Consider the following 16,607-nt stretch of genomic DNA (forward strand, 5'->3'; position numbering starts at 1 on the left):
AGAGGGGGAGAGAGGAGAGGGGAGAGAGGGAGAGGGGAGAGAGAGGGGAGAGGGAGAGGGAGAGGGAGAGAGGAGAGGAGGGGAGAGAGGGGAGAGAGGAGAGGAGGGGAGAGGAGAGAGGAGAGAGGGAGAGAGGGGAGAGAGGAGAGGAGGGGGAGAGAGGGGAGAGAGGGAGAGAGGGGAGAGAGGAGAGAAGGGGGAGAGAGAGAGGGGAGAGAGAGAGAGGGGAGGGGAGAGAGGGAGAGGGGAGAGAAGGGGGAGAGGGAGAGGGAGAGGGGAGAGAGGAGAGAGGGGAGAGAGGGGAGGAGGGGGAGAGGAGAGGGGAGAGAGGGAGAGGGAGAGAGGGGGAGAGAGGAGAGGGAGAGGGGAGAGAGGAGAGGAGGGGGAGAGAGGGGAGAGGAGGGGGAGAGGGGAGAGAAGGGGGAGAGGGAGAGAGGGAGAGAGGGGAGAGAGGGGAGAGAGGGAGAGGGGAGAGAGGGGAGAGGGGGAGGAGGGGGAGAGAGGAGGGAGAGAAGGGGAGGGAGAGGGGAGGAGAGGAGGAGAGGAGGGGGAGAGAGGGAGATGGGAGAGGAGGGGGAGAGGGGAGAGAGGGAGAGGGGAGAGAAGGGGGAGAGGGAGAGGGGGAGAGGGGGAGGAGGGGGAGAGAGGAGAGAAGGGGGAGAGGAGAGGGGAGAGAGGAGAGGGAGAGAGAAGGGGGAGAGGGAGAGGAGGGGGAGAGAGAGAGGGAGAGAGGGAGGGGGGAGAGAGGGAGAGAGGAGAGGGGGAGAGAGGGGAGAGAGGGGAGAGGTGGGAGAGGGGGGAGAGAGAGAGAGGGGAGAGAGGGAGAGAGGGGAGAGGGAGAGGAGAGAGGGGAGGGAGGGAGAGAGAGGGGAGAGGAGAGGGGGGAGAGGGGAGAGAGGAGGAGAGAGGGAGAGAGGGAGAGAGGGGAGAGAGGGGAGAGAGGGGAGAGGGGAGAGGGGAGAGGGAGGGAGGGAGAGGGAGGGAGGGAGAGGGGGAGAGAGGAGAGAAGGGGAGGGGAGAGAGGAGAGAGGGAGAGAGGAGAGGGGAGAGAGGAGAGAAGGGAGAGGGGAGAGAGGGGGAGAGGGGAGAGGAGGAGGGGAGGGGAGAGGGGGGAGAGAGGAGAGAAGGGGAGAGGGGAGAGAGGGAGAGAGAGAGGGGAGAGAGGGAGGGAGGGAGAGGGGGAGATAGGAGAGAAGGGGGAGAGGGGAGAGAGGGAGAGGGGGGGAGAGGGGGGAGAGGGGAGAGAAGGGGGGAGGGGAGAGAGGGAAGAGAGGGGGGAGGGAGAGAGGGAGAGGGGGAGGGAGGAGAGAGGAAGAGAAGGGAGAGAGGGGAGAGAAGGGAGAGAGGGGAGAAAGGGGAGAGAGGGAGAGAGAGAGGGGAGAGAGGGGGGGAGGGAGAGAGAGGGAGAGAGGGGAGAGGGGAGAGAGGGAAAGAGGGAGAGGGGGAGAGAGAGGAAAGGAGGGGAGAGAGAGAGGGGAGAGAGGGGGGGAGGGAGAGAGAGGGTGAGAGGGGAGAGGGGAGAGGGGAGAGAAGGGGGAGAGGGGAGAGAGGGAGAGGGGGGGAGAGGGGAGAGAAGGGGGAGAGGGGAGAGAGGGAAAGAGAGGGGGGAGGGAGAGAGGGAAAGAGGGGAGAGGGGAGAGGGGAGAGAAGGAAGAGGGGAGAGAGAGAGGGGAGAGAGGGGGGGAGGGAGAGAGAGGGAGAGAGGGGAGAGGGGAGAGAAGGGGGAGAGGGGAGAGAGGGAGAGAGGGGGGGAGAGGGGAGAGAAGGGGAGAGGGGAGAGAGGGAAAGAGAGGGGGGAGGGAGAGAGGGAGAGGGGAGAGAAGGGGAAAGAGAGGGGATAGGCAGAGAGGGAGAGGTGGAGAGGGAGAAACAGAAGGAGAGAGAAACAGAAGGAGAGAGAGAGGGAGAAACAGAAGGAGAGGGAGAAACAGAAGGAAGGAGAGAGAGAAACAGAAGGAGAGGGAGAAACAGAAGGAGAGGGAGAAACAGAAGGAGAGGGAGAAACAGAAGGAGAGGGAGAAACAGAAACAGAAGGAGAGGGAGAAACAGAAGGAGAGGGAGAAACAGAAGGAGAGAGAGAAACAGAAGGAGAGGGAGAAACAGAAGGAGAGGGAGAAACAGAAGGAGAGGGAGGAGACAGAACAAGACAGCAGAATTGTTATTCTAAACAAACCATGCGGTGAAGAGAGAAGTGGCTAGACAAGTAGACAATGATTCCCGTTCCCACCTCGGCGGACGACACAATTTTCACTCTGGGCTAAAGATCTATTGGTGTAGATTTAGGAATAAAAAGGTCCCATTTACAATCCTGCCCGTTTTGCGCAATCAGAATGTTTAAGTCTGGACTAGATCTTTCCTCACGATCGGATACTTGGTCACCACAGAGTTGTATTTGACGTAACTGGTGCGAGTTCGGTCACGTGTCTTGCGCTCGACCAATAGCAGCTCTCTTTGCTGCGAGGATACGGCCGTCGGGCGACAACACATGACATCCACAGAGTAACGTTACATCAGAACAGGACGAAAATGGACCAAAAACACCTTCTAAAGTTCGCAAAATGGTTTCTAAACAATGTTATATGAATCTCACGTCCGTTCAGAAAGAACAGACACGGTGGGATAGATATAGAAACTGTGTTGAACGGTGGCTTAACCTACCAGGCCAGAATCATACCATTGTGGAGACATACAAACATTGTTTAGAGATCGATTTGTGTCATAAATGTCATAATGTCGTGTATGTCATATATGTCCTGATGAATTGAAAATTGGGGACCCTGATGTAAACAAGACGAAAGTCTTTCTCTGGTCTGCATCCCCTTAACAATTGTGTGTATTGAGCCGTACTGTATTGTACCCATTCTGCAATCTGTTAATAAAGTTTTCAATCAATCAATCAATCACTGTGTACTACTAACTAGTATACTAGACCTCAACCACTACCAGATACACATCACATCACCCACGTGACAACAGATATATGTTCAAATTCAACTGAGGATAGAAAAAAAAGAATTACAATTACTTTATTCATTACATTTCCCCTCAAACAATAGAACATCTTACGCAATATGGCTTTTCCTTTTTGGGGGGGCAGGGCACCTCATTTGGGTCGTGCTTTTTAACCCTTTCACTGCCACACAACACAGAAGGTTAACCCTTTCACTGCGACAATACACAGAAGGTTAACCCTTTCACTGCGACAATACACAGAAGGTTAACCCTTTCTTTTTTTTAAACTTACATTTGTATTGAAGGTTAACCCTTTCACTGCCACAATACAAAGGTTAACCCTTTCACTGCCACACAACAGCAGGTTAACACTTTCACTGCGACAATACACAGAAGGTTAACCCTTTCACTGCGACAATACACAGAAGGTTAACCCTTTCACTGCCACACAGCAGCCGGTTCCTTTCACTGCCACACGACAGGTTAACCTGCTGTCGTGTGGCAGTGAAAGGGTTAACCTGCTGTTGTGTGGCAGTGAAAGGGTTAACCTGCTGTCGTGTGGCAGTGAAAGGGTTAACAGTCGTGTGGTAGTGAAAGGGTTAACCTGCTGTCGTGTGGCAGTGAAAGAGTTAACCTGCTGTCGTGTGGCAGTGAAAGGTGGTAGTGAAAGGGTTAACCTGCGGTCGTGTGGCAGTGAAAGGGTTAACCTGCTGTTGTGTGGCAGTGAAAGGGTTGACCTGATGTCGTGTGGCAGTGAAAGGGTTGACCTGCTGTCGTGTGGCAGTGAAAGGGTTAACCTGCTGTCGTGTGGCAGTGAAAGGGTTGACCTGCTGTCGTGTGGCAGTGAAAGGGTTAACCTGCTGTCATGTGGCAGTGAAAGGGTTAACCTGCTGTCGTGTGGCAGTGAAAGGGTTGACCTGCTGTCGTGTGGCAGTGAAAGGGTTGACCTGCTGTCGTGTGGCTGCCACAGAAGCTAGTCTCTGCAATCAAACATGGAAGCTAAGTGTCACGTTAGGCTGGTTAGTGGGGCAGCATGGAGACGCTTTAGCAGCTGATATATATATTATATTTACCTGTGAGCGCTTCAGGTGTTCCTCTGGGTCCGCCATGTTCTAATGATGTTGTGAACAACTGATGATATGAAGCTAACAGGCTAACAAGCTAACAAGCTAACAGGCTAACAGGCGAGCTAAGAGCTAACTGCTACTACTAGCAAATTGGCTCTTCCTCCTGCTAACACCGGGACAAAGCAACGGTAACGGTATGAATCCCCTGTAACTGGTACAAAACAACGCAGTCATTAATTAATGAAGACTATCGTATACAGCATCCATTGTTTTGATGTTGTTTAGTTATCTGATGTGTTTGTGTCGGATGTGCAGAGCTCCCGAGTAGGGTCCAGCTGCAGCGCCGTAGAGTAGGATCCAGCTGCAGCGGCGCAGAGTAGGGATTGATTGATTGATTGATTGATTGATTGATTGATTGATTGATTGATTGATTGATTGATTGAAAAGTTTATTAACAGATTGCAGAATGGGTACAGTACAGTACAGCTCAATACATACAATTGTTAAGAGGATGCAGACCAGAGAAAGACTTTCGTCTTGTTTACATCAGGGTCCCCCATTTTCAATTCATCATAATGACACACACGACATACAGATAGACAGTACTGCTACATCTATACATTTATGACATACCAGATTTGCAAATACAGTACTGTTTGTGATACTAAAAAAGGGTGGATTATCCCTGCTTGTGGGAGTAGTAGTACACAGACACTGGGTAGCAGGATACTATAGTATTGGACCTATAAGTACCCCCGTCTTTGGCCCGGAACGTCGTTCTGGAGGGCTTGCAGCTGGAGTGGATGGGGCCCAAGTCAAGTCAAGTAATTTATTTATATAGCACGTTTAAAAGCACAAGAGCCAACCAAAGTGCTGTACAATCAAAGCTTAAAATCAATGTCCTAATATAAAATACACAAATACAAAAATACTAAAAGGCACAGCAGGACAAGACAGTACATTCAGAGAGTAGGACAGTAGGACAACACACGGATAGGGGAACACAAAGTACAGTAGCACACAGGGGACAGAGGAGCATAAGAAGAGATACAAGAGGGAGGGGGCAGGATAAAATTACATGGGAGTGTGTGAGTTAGGGTGTGGGAGAATCAGGGTTTATTGAAGGCCAGGGAATAGAAGTGGGTTTTTAGATGGGCCTTAAATGTCTCCAGCGAGGGGGCAGATCGGATCTCCAGGGGAAGCTGGTTCCATAGCTTGGGGGCCACGGCCTTGAAGGAGCGATCGCCTCTCTTTTTGAGTCTGGTGCGGGGGGGGACCAGCCGAGCCTGGTTGGAGGATCTTAGTGACCTGGGTGCTGCGTAGGGGGTGATGAGCTCGGTGATGTATAGGGGTGCTGCACCCGATAGTGCCTTAAAGGTGAGGAGGAGGATTTTGAAGTCTATTCTAAGTGGGACTGGGAGCCAGTGTATGGAGGCTAGGACTGGTGTGATGTGCTCTCTCTTTCTGGTGCCGGTAAGGAACCTAGCTGCAGAGTGCTGGACCATTTTGAGGCGGGACATGGCTGCCTGACTGATGCCGGTGTAGAGGGCATTGCAGTAGTCAAGGCGTGAAGTGATGAATGCATTGACTACCGTTTCCAGGATTTACTAACCTGGGGACTGGTACTCTGGTCTCCCTCGCCTTCCAAGGCGGTCAGCAGTAGCTCCCCAGGCACCCTCACTTCCCCCAGTACCTCCGACAGCCCTCCCACACCCAGTGACTGTCAGTTCAATAGTATTATTGGGCTTCCCTTTAAGCAGTACCCTTCCTTGACCACCTGTATAGACCCTTCAAATGCTATTCTGTGAATGGGGTGTAAGGGTTAAATAATTATGCAGTCACAATATTTACCCAGGGGTTAGAATAGCAAATGGAAAACGGAAGAAACAGACACACAGACAATGATCCCAATCAAGTCTACTTTTACTGAAGCCTGGGCATGTTATCCATTACAATTAACACTGTCCTTTATTCATAATTGGCACCGGGTGCTCTCACTGTTATAATGTAGGGGAAGCTCTTCCCACCATAGGCACCGCGTGCTCAATACATTAAAACACCCCGCTTGTCCTAGGGGAACCCAGGCATGAAGTAGAGAAACATTGGGAATTCAAATAACCAAATTATCAAATAATCAATAACAAAATAAAACCAAGTAAATGTGGGCCCACGTTACCAAAAGAAAACCTAACCTAAGCCGGCTTAAATTGTTCGGGGTACCCCTTAGACACTGGTTGTTAGCGTTCACTTGAATGGACGTTGCTGTTGATACACGTGGTATTGTTAGTACTTAGCCAAGATGGCGGACCCACCCTTGTCACCACTCGTCCAGGTGACAAGATGGCGTCAGCGATCCCGCGAGCACAGCCAGCAGGCTGGACGAACAGCATAGGCAGTGGTTAGCTGGAGGAGTGTGCTGGATGGCGTCCTCTGCTGGTGGGAAGAGGCGTCCTCTGTACCGTCTGGGAGACGTCCACCGCTGGCTGTTGCTGGCTTGCTGCTGTCGCGCGAGCTAATACTGTTGCTACCCTAAACACAGCTAAGCTTTGGGTGCGAATGCACCCTCCTGCTATATCGGTGGCAACGTGGCTGGCTATACCACCGGTCTCTTCAGCGCCGCGCGCCCAGTAGTCTACTCAAGTCAGACGGAGCCGCTAGCAGCATACTAATACACCGCACACAGTAACTACTATAACCCGCTAACGTTAGACGTTAGTCTCGTTAACTCTAGACATTAGTCCTTCGGTTCTGTATCTCTTACTCACACACTATCGCTGATACTTCTAGGATAACCCGTCACTAGCAAGTACTTGTTGTCACCAGTTGCTCGTTCCAACGGGGCTTTTCAACGTCACTTCTTCCACGGGCTCGTTTGAGTACCCGCCCGTACTTCTAGGATAACCCGTCAACTAGCAAGTATACTTCTTATCACCCGTTGCTCGTTCCAACGGGGCTCTCCTTCATAACTTCTTCAACGGGGCTATTCCAAAGCACACACCCGCTGTGACTGCGACTGATCACGGTCAAGTCCAACGCCGAAGAGAGCTTCCTGGTACTCTCGCTCCCAGGTAACTCCCTCTTCCTCGTTGCTTTCCTCTCTCCACCGCTCCACCTGCCACCACTGCCACTCCGCCCCCTGCTGGCAACCTCCACTGGTCCCACTCAAGGACCGCTCCAGAAAGGGAAAAGGGCTCAATGTTATTGTTAGTAATCCATACTGCAGCCGGAGAAGAGTAGCACCTCACCTCGTCGTTAGACTGGGCGAGCTATCCAAAGGAACACTGTTAAGCTATCCAAAGGAACACTGTTAATCACACGTTACACACACACAGGGAAAGTAACAGTTAGTTAGCACTACTGAATACTTTGTAGAATATTCAGGCTGCTACATTTCCCCCCACTTTAAACTTGCCAAGTCCTCTGCAAGTTACTCAATGAAACCAGTTTAATGACATGAAAACGGTCCTTAGACCCTGTTTCACACATTGTTCCATTAGTTTCACACACTGTTCTACAACCACACTCTTCAGCACGTAGTCCTGGCGATACCGAGCGGGTAGCCGACCCCTGGTGCTCCTCTGGGGCCAGGTTCGTCCAACCTCCCCTGCATCTGATTCTGCGTCAGATCCGTCTGTCTCTGTTGGTAGGCCCTTGGCCACGGCTTCGCCCGCCGAGGCCTCTGAGGAGCCGCCCGCGGCGCCCTCCTCGCCCCCGTCTCCGCCGTCTTCTCCATCCTCGTTTGAGGGGACTGATTTTACCTCTCCTGACGTCCTCCCGACGTTCCCATTGCCACCCTCTAGGTCCGGTTTGACACCTGCCGGGGAGCGTCTGCGCCGGTATTGAAAGTTGCGCCGGTAGCGACGCCGACGAGGCCCCTGTTCTGGGCTGTCCTCGCCTCCTTGACCTCCTGGTCGGAAACCTCGGTGGTAGCTCTGCCTCCAGAGGTCCCGGTCTCCACCGTCAAGCTCTCTCCTCTCAGGCCCTCTCCTGTTGGGCTCTCTCTGTTCAGGCCCCCTCCTGTCAGGCTCTCTCCTGTCGGGCTCTCTCCTGTTGGGCTCTCTCCCCTCAGGCCCTCTCCTTTCGGGCTCTCTCCGTTTAGGCCCCCTCCTGTCGGGCTCCCTCCGGTCAGGCTCTCTCCTGTCGGGCTCTCTCCTGTTGGGCTCTCTCCCGTTGGGCTCTCTCTGTTCAGGCCCCCTCTGGCCGGCCCTTCTCTTTTCAGACCCCCTCCGGTCGGGCTCTCTCTCCTGCTCTCCCTGGTCAGGCTCTTTCTCCTCGGGCCCTCTCCTTTCGGGCTCTCTCCGCTTAGGCCCCCTCCTGTCCGGCTCCCTCCGGTCAGGCTCTCTCCTGTCGGGCTCTCTCCTGTTGGGCTCTCTCCCGTTGGGCTCTCTCTGTTCAGGCCCCCTCTGACCGGCCCTTCTCTGTTCAGACCCCCTCCTGTCGGGCTCTCTCTGAGCAGGCTCTCTCCTGTCTGGCTCTCTCTGAGCAGGCTCTCTCCTGTCTGGCTCTCTCTGAGCAGGCTCTCTCCGGTCAGGCTCTCTCCTGTCGGGCTCTCTCCTGTTGGGCTCTCTCCCGTTGGGCTCTCTCTGTTCAGGCCCCCTCTGGTCGGCCCTTCTCTGTTCAGACCCCCTCCTGTCGGGCTCTCTCTCCTGCTCTCTCTGGTCAGGCTCTCTCCTCTCAGGCTCTCTCCTGTCAGGCCCTCTCCGTTCGGGCTTTCTCTTTTTAGGCCCCCTCCTGTCCGGCTCTCTCCTGTCGGGCTCTCTCCTTTTGGGCTCTCTCCTATCAGGCCCTCTCCGTTCGGGCTTTCTCTTTGCCGGCCCCCTCCTGTCGGGCTCTCTCTCATGCCCTCTCCTGTCCGACGTTAGTCTCGTTAACTCTAGACGTTAGTCCTTCGGTTCTGTATCTCTTACTCACACACTATCGCTGATACTTCTAGGATAACCCGTCACTAGCAAGTACTTGTTGTCACCAGTTGCTCGTTCCAACAGGGCTTTTCAACATCACTTCTTCCACGGGCTCGTTTGAGTACCCGCCCGTACTTCTAGGATAACCCGTCAACTAGCAAGTACTTCTTATCACCCGTTGCTCGTTCCAACGGGGCTCTCCTTCATAACTTCTTCAACGGGGCTATTCCAAAGCACACACCCGCTGTGACTGCGACTGATCACGGTCAAGTCCAACGCCGAAGAGAGCTTCCTGGTACTCTCGCTCCCAGGTAACTCCCTCTTCCTCGTTGCTTTCCTCTCTCCACCGCTCCACCTGCCACCACTGCCACTCCGCCCCCTGCTGGCAACCTCCACTGGTCCCACTCAAGGACCGCTCCAGAAAGGGAAAAGGGCTCAATGTTATTGTTAGTAATCCATACTGCAGCCGGAGAAGAGTAGCACCTCACCTCGTCGTTAGATGGGCGAGCTATCCAAAGGAACACTGTTAAGCTATCCAAAGGAACACTGTTAATCACACGTTACACACACACAGGGAAAGTAACAGTTAGTTAGCACTACTGAATACTTTGTAGAATATTCAGGCTGCTACATGAGTTTGTTATTTGAACCGAAGAGTATGGACTCTGTTTTGCCCATGTGTAATGATAGTTTGTTGTCGGCGAGCCATATGCAGATTTTTCCTAGGGTCCAGCTGCAGCGGCGCAGAGTAGGGTCCAGCTGCAGCGGCGCAGAGTAGGGTCCAGCTGCAGCACCGCAGAGTAGGGTCCAGCTGCAGCGGCGCAGAGTAGGATCCAGCTGCAGCGGCGTAGAGTAGGATCCAGCTGCAGCGGCGCAGAGTAGGATCCAGCTGCAGCGGCGCAGAGTAGGGTCCAGCTGCAGCGCCACAGAGTAGGGTCCAGCTGCAGCGGCGCAGAGTAGGGTCCAGCTGCAGCGGCGCAGAGTAGGATCCAGCTGCAGCGTCGCAGAGTAGGGTCCAGCTGCAGTGCCGCAGAGTAGGGTCCAGCTGCAGCGCCGCAGAGTAGGGTCCAGCTGCAGCGCCGCAGAGTAGGGTCCAGCTGCAGCGCCGCAGAGTAGGGTCCAGCTGCAGCGCCGCAGAGTAGGATCCAGCTGCAGCGCCGTAGAGTAGGGTCCAGCTGCAGCTTCGCAGAGTAGCGCAAAATGAGTTCTCTTCTACCACTAACATGATTGTTTAAGCATTTTTGGTTGAAACAAAGGTAGTTATAAGGTTTTGAATTTTTTTTTTTAATAAAAAAAAAAACTACACTTATCTGTTGTTCAGTACACAGCCGCTATTGGTCTGTTAGGCTGTCGCCTTTTCCCCATCACGGGCAGCTGATAGTACCAAACTTGCTAGCTAACGTTTCGTTACCCCGCTAACGTTAGCATTATGTCTACTGTCGTCGTGAACCATTTTAAATCGGGGCATGTAGAGGAGTTTCGGGAACGAGTAAAATGTGCAGGTCCTCTTCTCAGACCTGTGGGGCAAGCACTTTCAAAAACCACTCTCAAAGAACACCTACGGGAGACTGCAATTCGAAACTGGCCCCTGTAAATGTCCTAGCCCAACCCCCTCCAATGTACAGTAAATGACCAAGTATGGTTTTGTCAATATTCCAATGTACAGTTTTGCTTGTACAGTTGCACAGTTTCTCTCTCACAATTTTTCGAGGAAATACAGCGATAATGTCTTCGCCACCGGGGTGTCTAGAAGATAATGATCATTCTGACCTCCACCGGCGCTTCGCATTAGGGGCGCACGTCGCTGAGCAATCCCCGCCGGCATTGTCTCCAGCTCTGCAGCTGGACACTATGCTTGAGAGGCGGTCGGCTGTGTGAGGGCTGACGGCCCCTCTGGGCGGGTGATGTTTTTTGCGACGCGGGCGCCAGGTGTGTCAGTTGTGGGGGGACAACTGCACAGCTTACGAAGGTCGGCTCCAGGCTAGAATCCTTTTCGCTGCCCCTTAGCGGCGTGGAGGGGGTTCTAGTCTGATGCCCCACGATAACATTATCTCGTCCTCAGTGAAGTCGTAGCTTTGTTTTCCTGGGACCGTGATTCCGAATCTGCGGTTAAATTCCCCGGGTCTCTGGACAAACGGATACCCTCTGCCGCCGTGCTGGCCCCGCTTTTCAAGATGAAAAACACCCGGCGCGAGGGGGGTGGGCTTGGTGTTTCGTTATGAGAATGTCTCCGAGCTCGCGTACAACAAGGGGCTTGCTGCCGATACCGCTGTGTCTGATAAACACCATTCTAAAGAGGGGCGTGTGTTGCCTTTTTCCCTTTTTTCTTCAGATAAAAAGAGGAAAAGACAGTGGCTGTCTGAAGTGTTGGCCTGTATTGCTATTTCTCACGTTGTACAGCTTTCAGTAGTAGCCGCTTAGCTTGCCACTGCGTTAGCTGGCGGCTACGCTCGGCTAGAAACGTTAGCTTGATGCTATCAGTTAGCCTAGAGTTAGCTGTTTAGCTTATGCTACAGCCATTGGCGCTAGTCGTGAGGATAGCGGGCCCTGGCACTCGGACTATACGACGTCATCTCTGGCAGAAGATGTCGTCGGGCCTGCACCATGACCGGCTGCAGGAGGGGGGGCGTCACGCCGGAGCGAGGCTCCAGCCATTGCCTCTTCTGGCCTTGCCAGCGAGAGGCCTTTGTCAACGTGGTAGACCAACCTGTGTTGCGGCCTTTCGTCCTGCGTTCGTAGGTGCAGGTAAGATGTCCGTAGGACATTGCTCCACTCTTCCTTCCTCCCCCTCCCGAATGTTTTGGTTAATAACGATGTCTTTGTTTAAACTAAACATGTTGCTTCACTACATTTGGAGATACGATGTGTGGTGTGAAAATTGTCTTGGTCGCTTTGTATAGCTTAGGTTAGCATTGGCCAAGGCTTATGTCTTCTCTCTACCTGAAAACACTGTTGTTTTTTACATGAGTAAAAATGAACTGGGTTTTTTGTTGTATGACGAGAAGTTGTGTGTGTTCATGTAACGTTTAGACAACGTGGCTGAGTCCACAACTGGCTGGGTGTTACCCTACAACGCTGTACATAGTGGCATGTGATGAAGGGCCTGAGTCCCTCTCTTAGCTTGTTATTCTTTACTTAAGGGTAATGATGAAAATAACGAGTGGCAAGTTTTCACACATAAGCAGGGCTGTGGGAAACCTGTTTTCAAACGAGGTTATCGGCTGTGGCTGGCGTGCATGATGTAAAGCTTTACTCTACAGGTATGTGCTTCATCTGGCGCGCCATGCGCCTGGTATCACGGCTCTGTTGTTTCATTTGGCGTCGTATCAGGGGTGAGATGGTGAGGGGGTGGGTGAAGTTATTCCCCGGTTTGCCCCTGGCCCTTTGTTTACAAAATGTGTGTTGATTCACTATATTTTTGGGGATACGGTGTAAATCCCTCAGCTTCTGCTGGGGTTGTGCTCTTGCTTAGAGAGAGGCAGTTTTCTCTGAAAATTGTTTGGTCGCTGTTATGTAGACTTGGCAAGGCCTGTGACCAGCACTTGATCGAGGACTTATGTCTTCTCTCATCATAAAAAACGGCGTTCCTCTTGCAGTAGTGAGAGTGAACTTTTTGCCCTTTTTTATTGTGATAGAGGGTTGTGTGTATCGTGTTTTCACGTTTGAGTAAACGTGGCATTGAATCCACAACTGGGTTAGGTGTTGGCCTACAGACGTTTACATGTGTAGCTCTTGTACCAAGGCCAGTGTTGTGCTAGTTACTGAAAAATAGTAACTCAGTTACTTTACTAGTTACTTCATTTCAAAGTAACTTCGTTACTGTACTAGTTACTTACACCCAAAAGTAATGAGTTACTGTGAAAAGTAACTATTTAGTTATTTTAAAAAAAAATAAAAAAAAAATTGCTCAAGTCCCATGCCCCATATACTCAAAATCGGTTGATCAACTTGACAGTTTCCATTCACATCACCGAACTCTGCTAAGCGTTTCATTATATATTCCCTCCCCGCTGTATGTATATTTCTCTCCCACCCACCCACCCCCTCCTAATGTACAGTCCCCTCCCCATCATATGTATATACTCTGTCAGGATCTAGGGGTAACAGTACTGTATATTTGAATACCGCTTATGTCACAAATGTATCAGTACTAAATACCTATATGTCCCTATGCCATAAATGTCATGTATGTTGTGTATGTCATAAATGTCTATATGAATTGAAAATGGGGGACCCTGATGGAAACAAGACAAACGTCTTTCTCAGGTCTGCATCCCCTTAACAATTGTATGTATTGAGCCGTACTGTATTGTACCCATTCTGCAATCTGTTCAATAAAGTTTTCATTCATTCATTCATTCATTCATTCACCCCACCTACCCAACCTCCTCCAATGTACAGTTTCTATGTCAAATGTATATACTCTCTTTTTCTGGATTTTTTTGTATCACAAACAGTACTGTATTTGCAAATCTGGTATGTCATAAATGTATAGATGTAGCAGTACTGTCTATTGATTGATTGATTGATTGAAAACTTTATTAACAGATTGCAGAATGGGTACAATACAGTACAGCTCAATACACACAATTGTTAAGGGGATGCAGACCAGAGAAAGACTTTCGTCTTGTTTCCACCAGGGTCCCCCATTTTCAATTCATCAGGACATATATGACATACATGACATACAGATAGTCAGTACTGCTACATCTATACATTTATGACATACCAGATTTGCAAATACAGTACTGTTTGTGATACAGAAGGAGTCAAGAAAAGGGAGTATATACATTTGACGTAGAAACTGTACATTGGAGGAGGTTGGGTGGGGGGGGTTGGGTACACTGGGATATTGACAACCATACTGGGTAATTTACATTGGAGGTGGTTGGGGGGGGGGGGGGGGGGGCACACTGTATAAGCAAGCAAAACTGTACATTGAGGGGGGGGAGACTCTGTACAAACAAACAAAATTGTACATTGGACTATTGACAACCATACTAGGTAAATGACTGTACATTGGAGGGGGTTGGGTTAGGATATTTACAGGGGCCAGTGTTGAATTGCAGTCTCCCGTAGGTGTCTCTTGAGAGAGGTTTTGAAAGTGGGTAGTGATCCACATTCCTTTACAGCTTTGGGTAGGGCGTTCCACATTGATGTGGCATAATTGCGAAACGTGTTTAGTCCCTTATTTGAGCCGAATCTGGGTTTAACATGATTTGTGGAGCTCCCTCTGGTGTTGTGATCGTGGTATTCACTGACCGTTGGGAAGTATTTTGCCATGTACATGGGTACCTTGGTCGTGTAGTGTATCTTGTAGACCAGGCCCATTGCAAGTTGCTGTACTCTGTCATCTACTCTAAGCCATCCTAGGTTGTCAAAGTGGGCAGGGGTGAGGTGGGTTCTAGGAGTAAGGTCAAGCAGTAGTCTGACCAGTTTGTTTTGAGATGTTTGTAATTTTGTTTTTAGCGCCTTTGAGGTGCTTTGGTACCATGAGGTGCAAGCATAGTCGTAGTACCCCTGAATGAGTGCTCCTGCCAGAGTCTTCAGGGTATTCTTGTTTACCAGAGAGGAGATCCGGTACAAGAATCGAGTTCGTTGGTTGACTTTTTTTATTACATTGGATGCCATTTTGTCACAGGAGAGATTAGCCTCTAGGATGGAACCCAGGTAGGTAATTTCATCTTTCCTTGTGACAATATTGTCACCCACTGTAACTGAGAAGCCGTCGGTCTTGCTGAGTTTGTTATTTGAACCGAAGAGAATGGACTCTGTTTTGCCCATGTGTAATGATAGTTTGTTATCAGCGAGCCATATGCAGATTCTGCCTAGTTCCGAGCTGAGGGTTTTTTCAACCTGTAACTTGTTCTTGTCAGAGACCAGCAGGGCTGAGTCGTCCGCAAACAGGAACAAGTTGCAGTCACAAGCTGACGACATGTCATTTGCATAAATTAGGAACAGTAGCGGTCCTAGTATGCTTCCTTGTGGAACACCACAGCTCACTGTGAGGGGGGGGGATAGGGTACCGTTTACCTCCACCATCTGTTCCCTCCCCTCAAGGTAGGATTGCATCCAGCTCACTGATAGACTATCAAAACCAATTGCTTTTAGCTTGTCAATCAGAATGGAGTGATTGACCGTGTCAAAGGCCTTTTGTAGGTCCAGCATGACCATGCCGCAGTATTTGCCTGCGTCCACCTCTTGTTTGATGTGGTCATTCAAATAGAGAAGGCATGTGTCAGTGGAGTGGGATGTTCTGAAGCCAGATTGGAATTCGTAGATTAGATTTTTTTCCGCTAGGTACTTTTCGACCTGTTCGTAGACTATTTTTTCCATGACTTTCGAGATGGAGGTGAGAATAGAAACAGGGCGGTAGTTGCCTGGGTCTAATTTGCTGCCCTTTTTGTGCAGAGGGGTCACCCTCGCAATTTTGAAGTCCTTGGGGACGTGTCCCTGTTTTATGGAGAGGTTTATTATGTGTGTGATGATTGGGGTGATGGCGGCTGCTGAGTCTCTGAGGAATTTGGAGGGGATGTTGTCATGGCCAGTGGCCTTGTTAGGTTGGAGGGCGCTCAGTTTATTGAGTACCTCATCTGTTGTTACCATTTCCAGCTTGAAGTCGTCCTTGCGGACCCCTAGGTTTTTGTAGTAAGCTACTATGTGTTCTACCCCATAAAGCCCTGAGTGGGAGGGTAGTTTGTTTACCAGTGTTGTGGCTATGTTTGTGAAGAAAATGTTTAAGTAATTGGCTACATCCAGCTTGTCTGTGATGAGCGTGTTGTCCGTTTTTATGTTTATGTTTGAGAATCTGGTTTTAAGTTTTTTACTGCATCCTAGTTGATTATTGAGTAATTTCCAAAGTTCACGTGGTTTGTTTTTGTTTTCCTCTGTTTTGTCATTGATGAAATTCTTTTTTGCAGTTTTGATCATGGAGTTTACGTCGTTTCTTAGTCTGTTTCTTTCTAGTTTGAGTTCAGTCACGTGGGCTTGGAGTTCACTGCTCGTGCTTTTAGTAAGCTTTGACTGACTTTTACGAAACTCAGAGCATTTTTTGTCTCTGGTTTTCATAGCGGCCAGTATTTCGGAGTGCATCCACGGCTCAGCGCGATTTTTTACCCTGGTGGTTCTTAGGGGGGCCATGTCGTTTAGTATTGTTGAGAATTTGGTTTTGAAACCAAGCCATGTTTCTTCAACCAGTGTACCATTGAGTTCATCTGACCAGTCCAGGCTCTCCAGTTCAAGGTTAAAGGCCTCGCTAGAGTAGGTTTTGAGGTCTCTAGATGTGACTGTTTTGTGGCAGCCAGCCTTTTGTTTTAGTTTTTTGCGGGTACAGAATATCATATAATGATCACTTAACCCGCATGCTATAACCCCTTTCTTGGAGATCTTGGACTTGTCGGAGGTCAGAATGAGGTCAATGGTAGTCTGAGTTGATTCACATACACGTGTGGGTTGGGTGATTAGCTGGCTGAGGCCGTGCAGATCACAAAACCTACTGAATGACTTGAAGACGGGTGCATCTTTTCGTTGCATATCCGTGTTCCAGTCTCCAATAAGAATTTTGTCTACATCCTCAACTCCAGCTAAACACCCATCCAGTGTATCATAAAAGTCACTATGATCTGGCGGCCTGTAGACTGTGCCAACCAGTAGGGATTTCGCCCTTTCGAATAGGATTTCCACCCAT

The 16,607-nt window shown here is 50.4% G+C and overlaps 1 protein-coding gene across 1 annotated transcript in view; it reads right to left on the reverse strand.

Moving 5' to 3' along the window:
• Positions 1 to 4,335, reverse strand: part of LOC311223880 (uncharacterized protein) — a 137,943-nt gene extending 133,608 nt beyond the window's left edge. The window contains exon 1 of the mRNA XM_084308642.1: positions 4,026 to 4,335. Coding sequence (XP_084164768.1) covers positions 4,026 to 4,061 — 36 coding nt within the window. The 5' untranslated portion in view covers positions 4,062 to 4,335. The remainder of the gene's footprint in view (positions 1 to 4,025) is intronic.
• Between the last annotated feature and the right edge of the window lie 12,272 nt (positions 4,336 to 16,607).

This window comes from Notolepis coatsorum (genome assembly GCF_963971535.1).
Source record: "Notolepis coatsorum genome assembly, chromosome: 2".
In the NCBI taxonomy this organism is placed as follows: Eukaryota; Metazoa; Chordata; class Actinopteri; order Aulopiformes; family Paralepididae; genus Notolepis; species Notolepis coatsorum.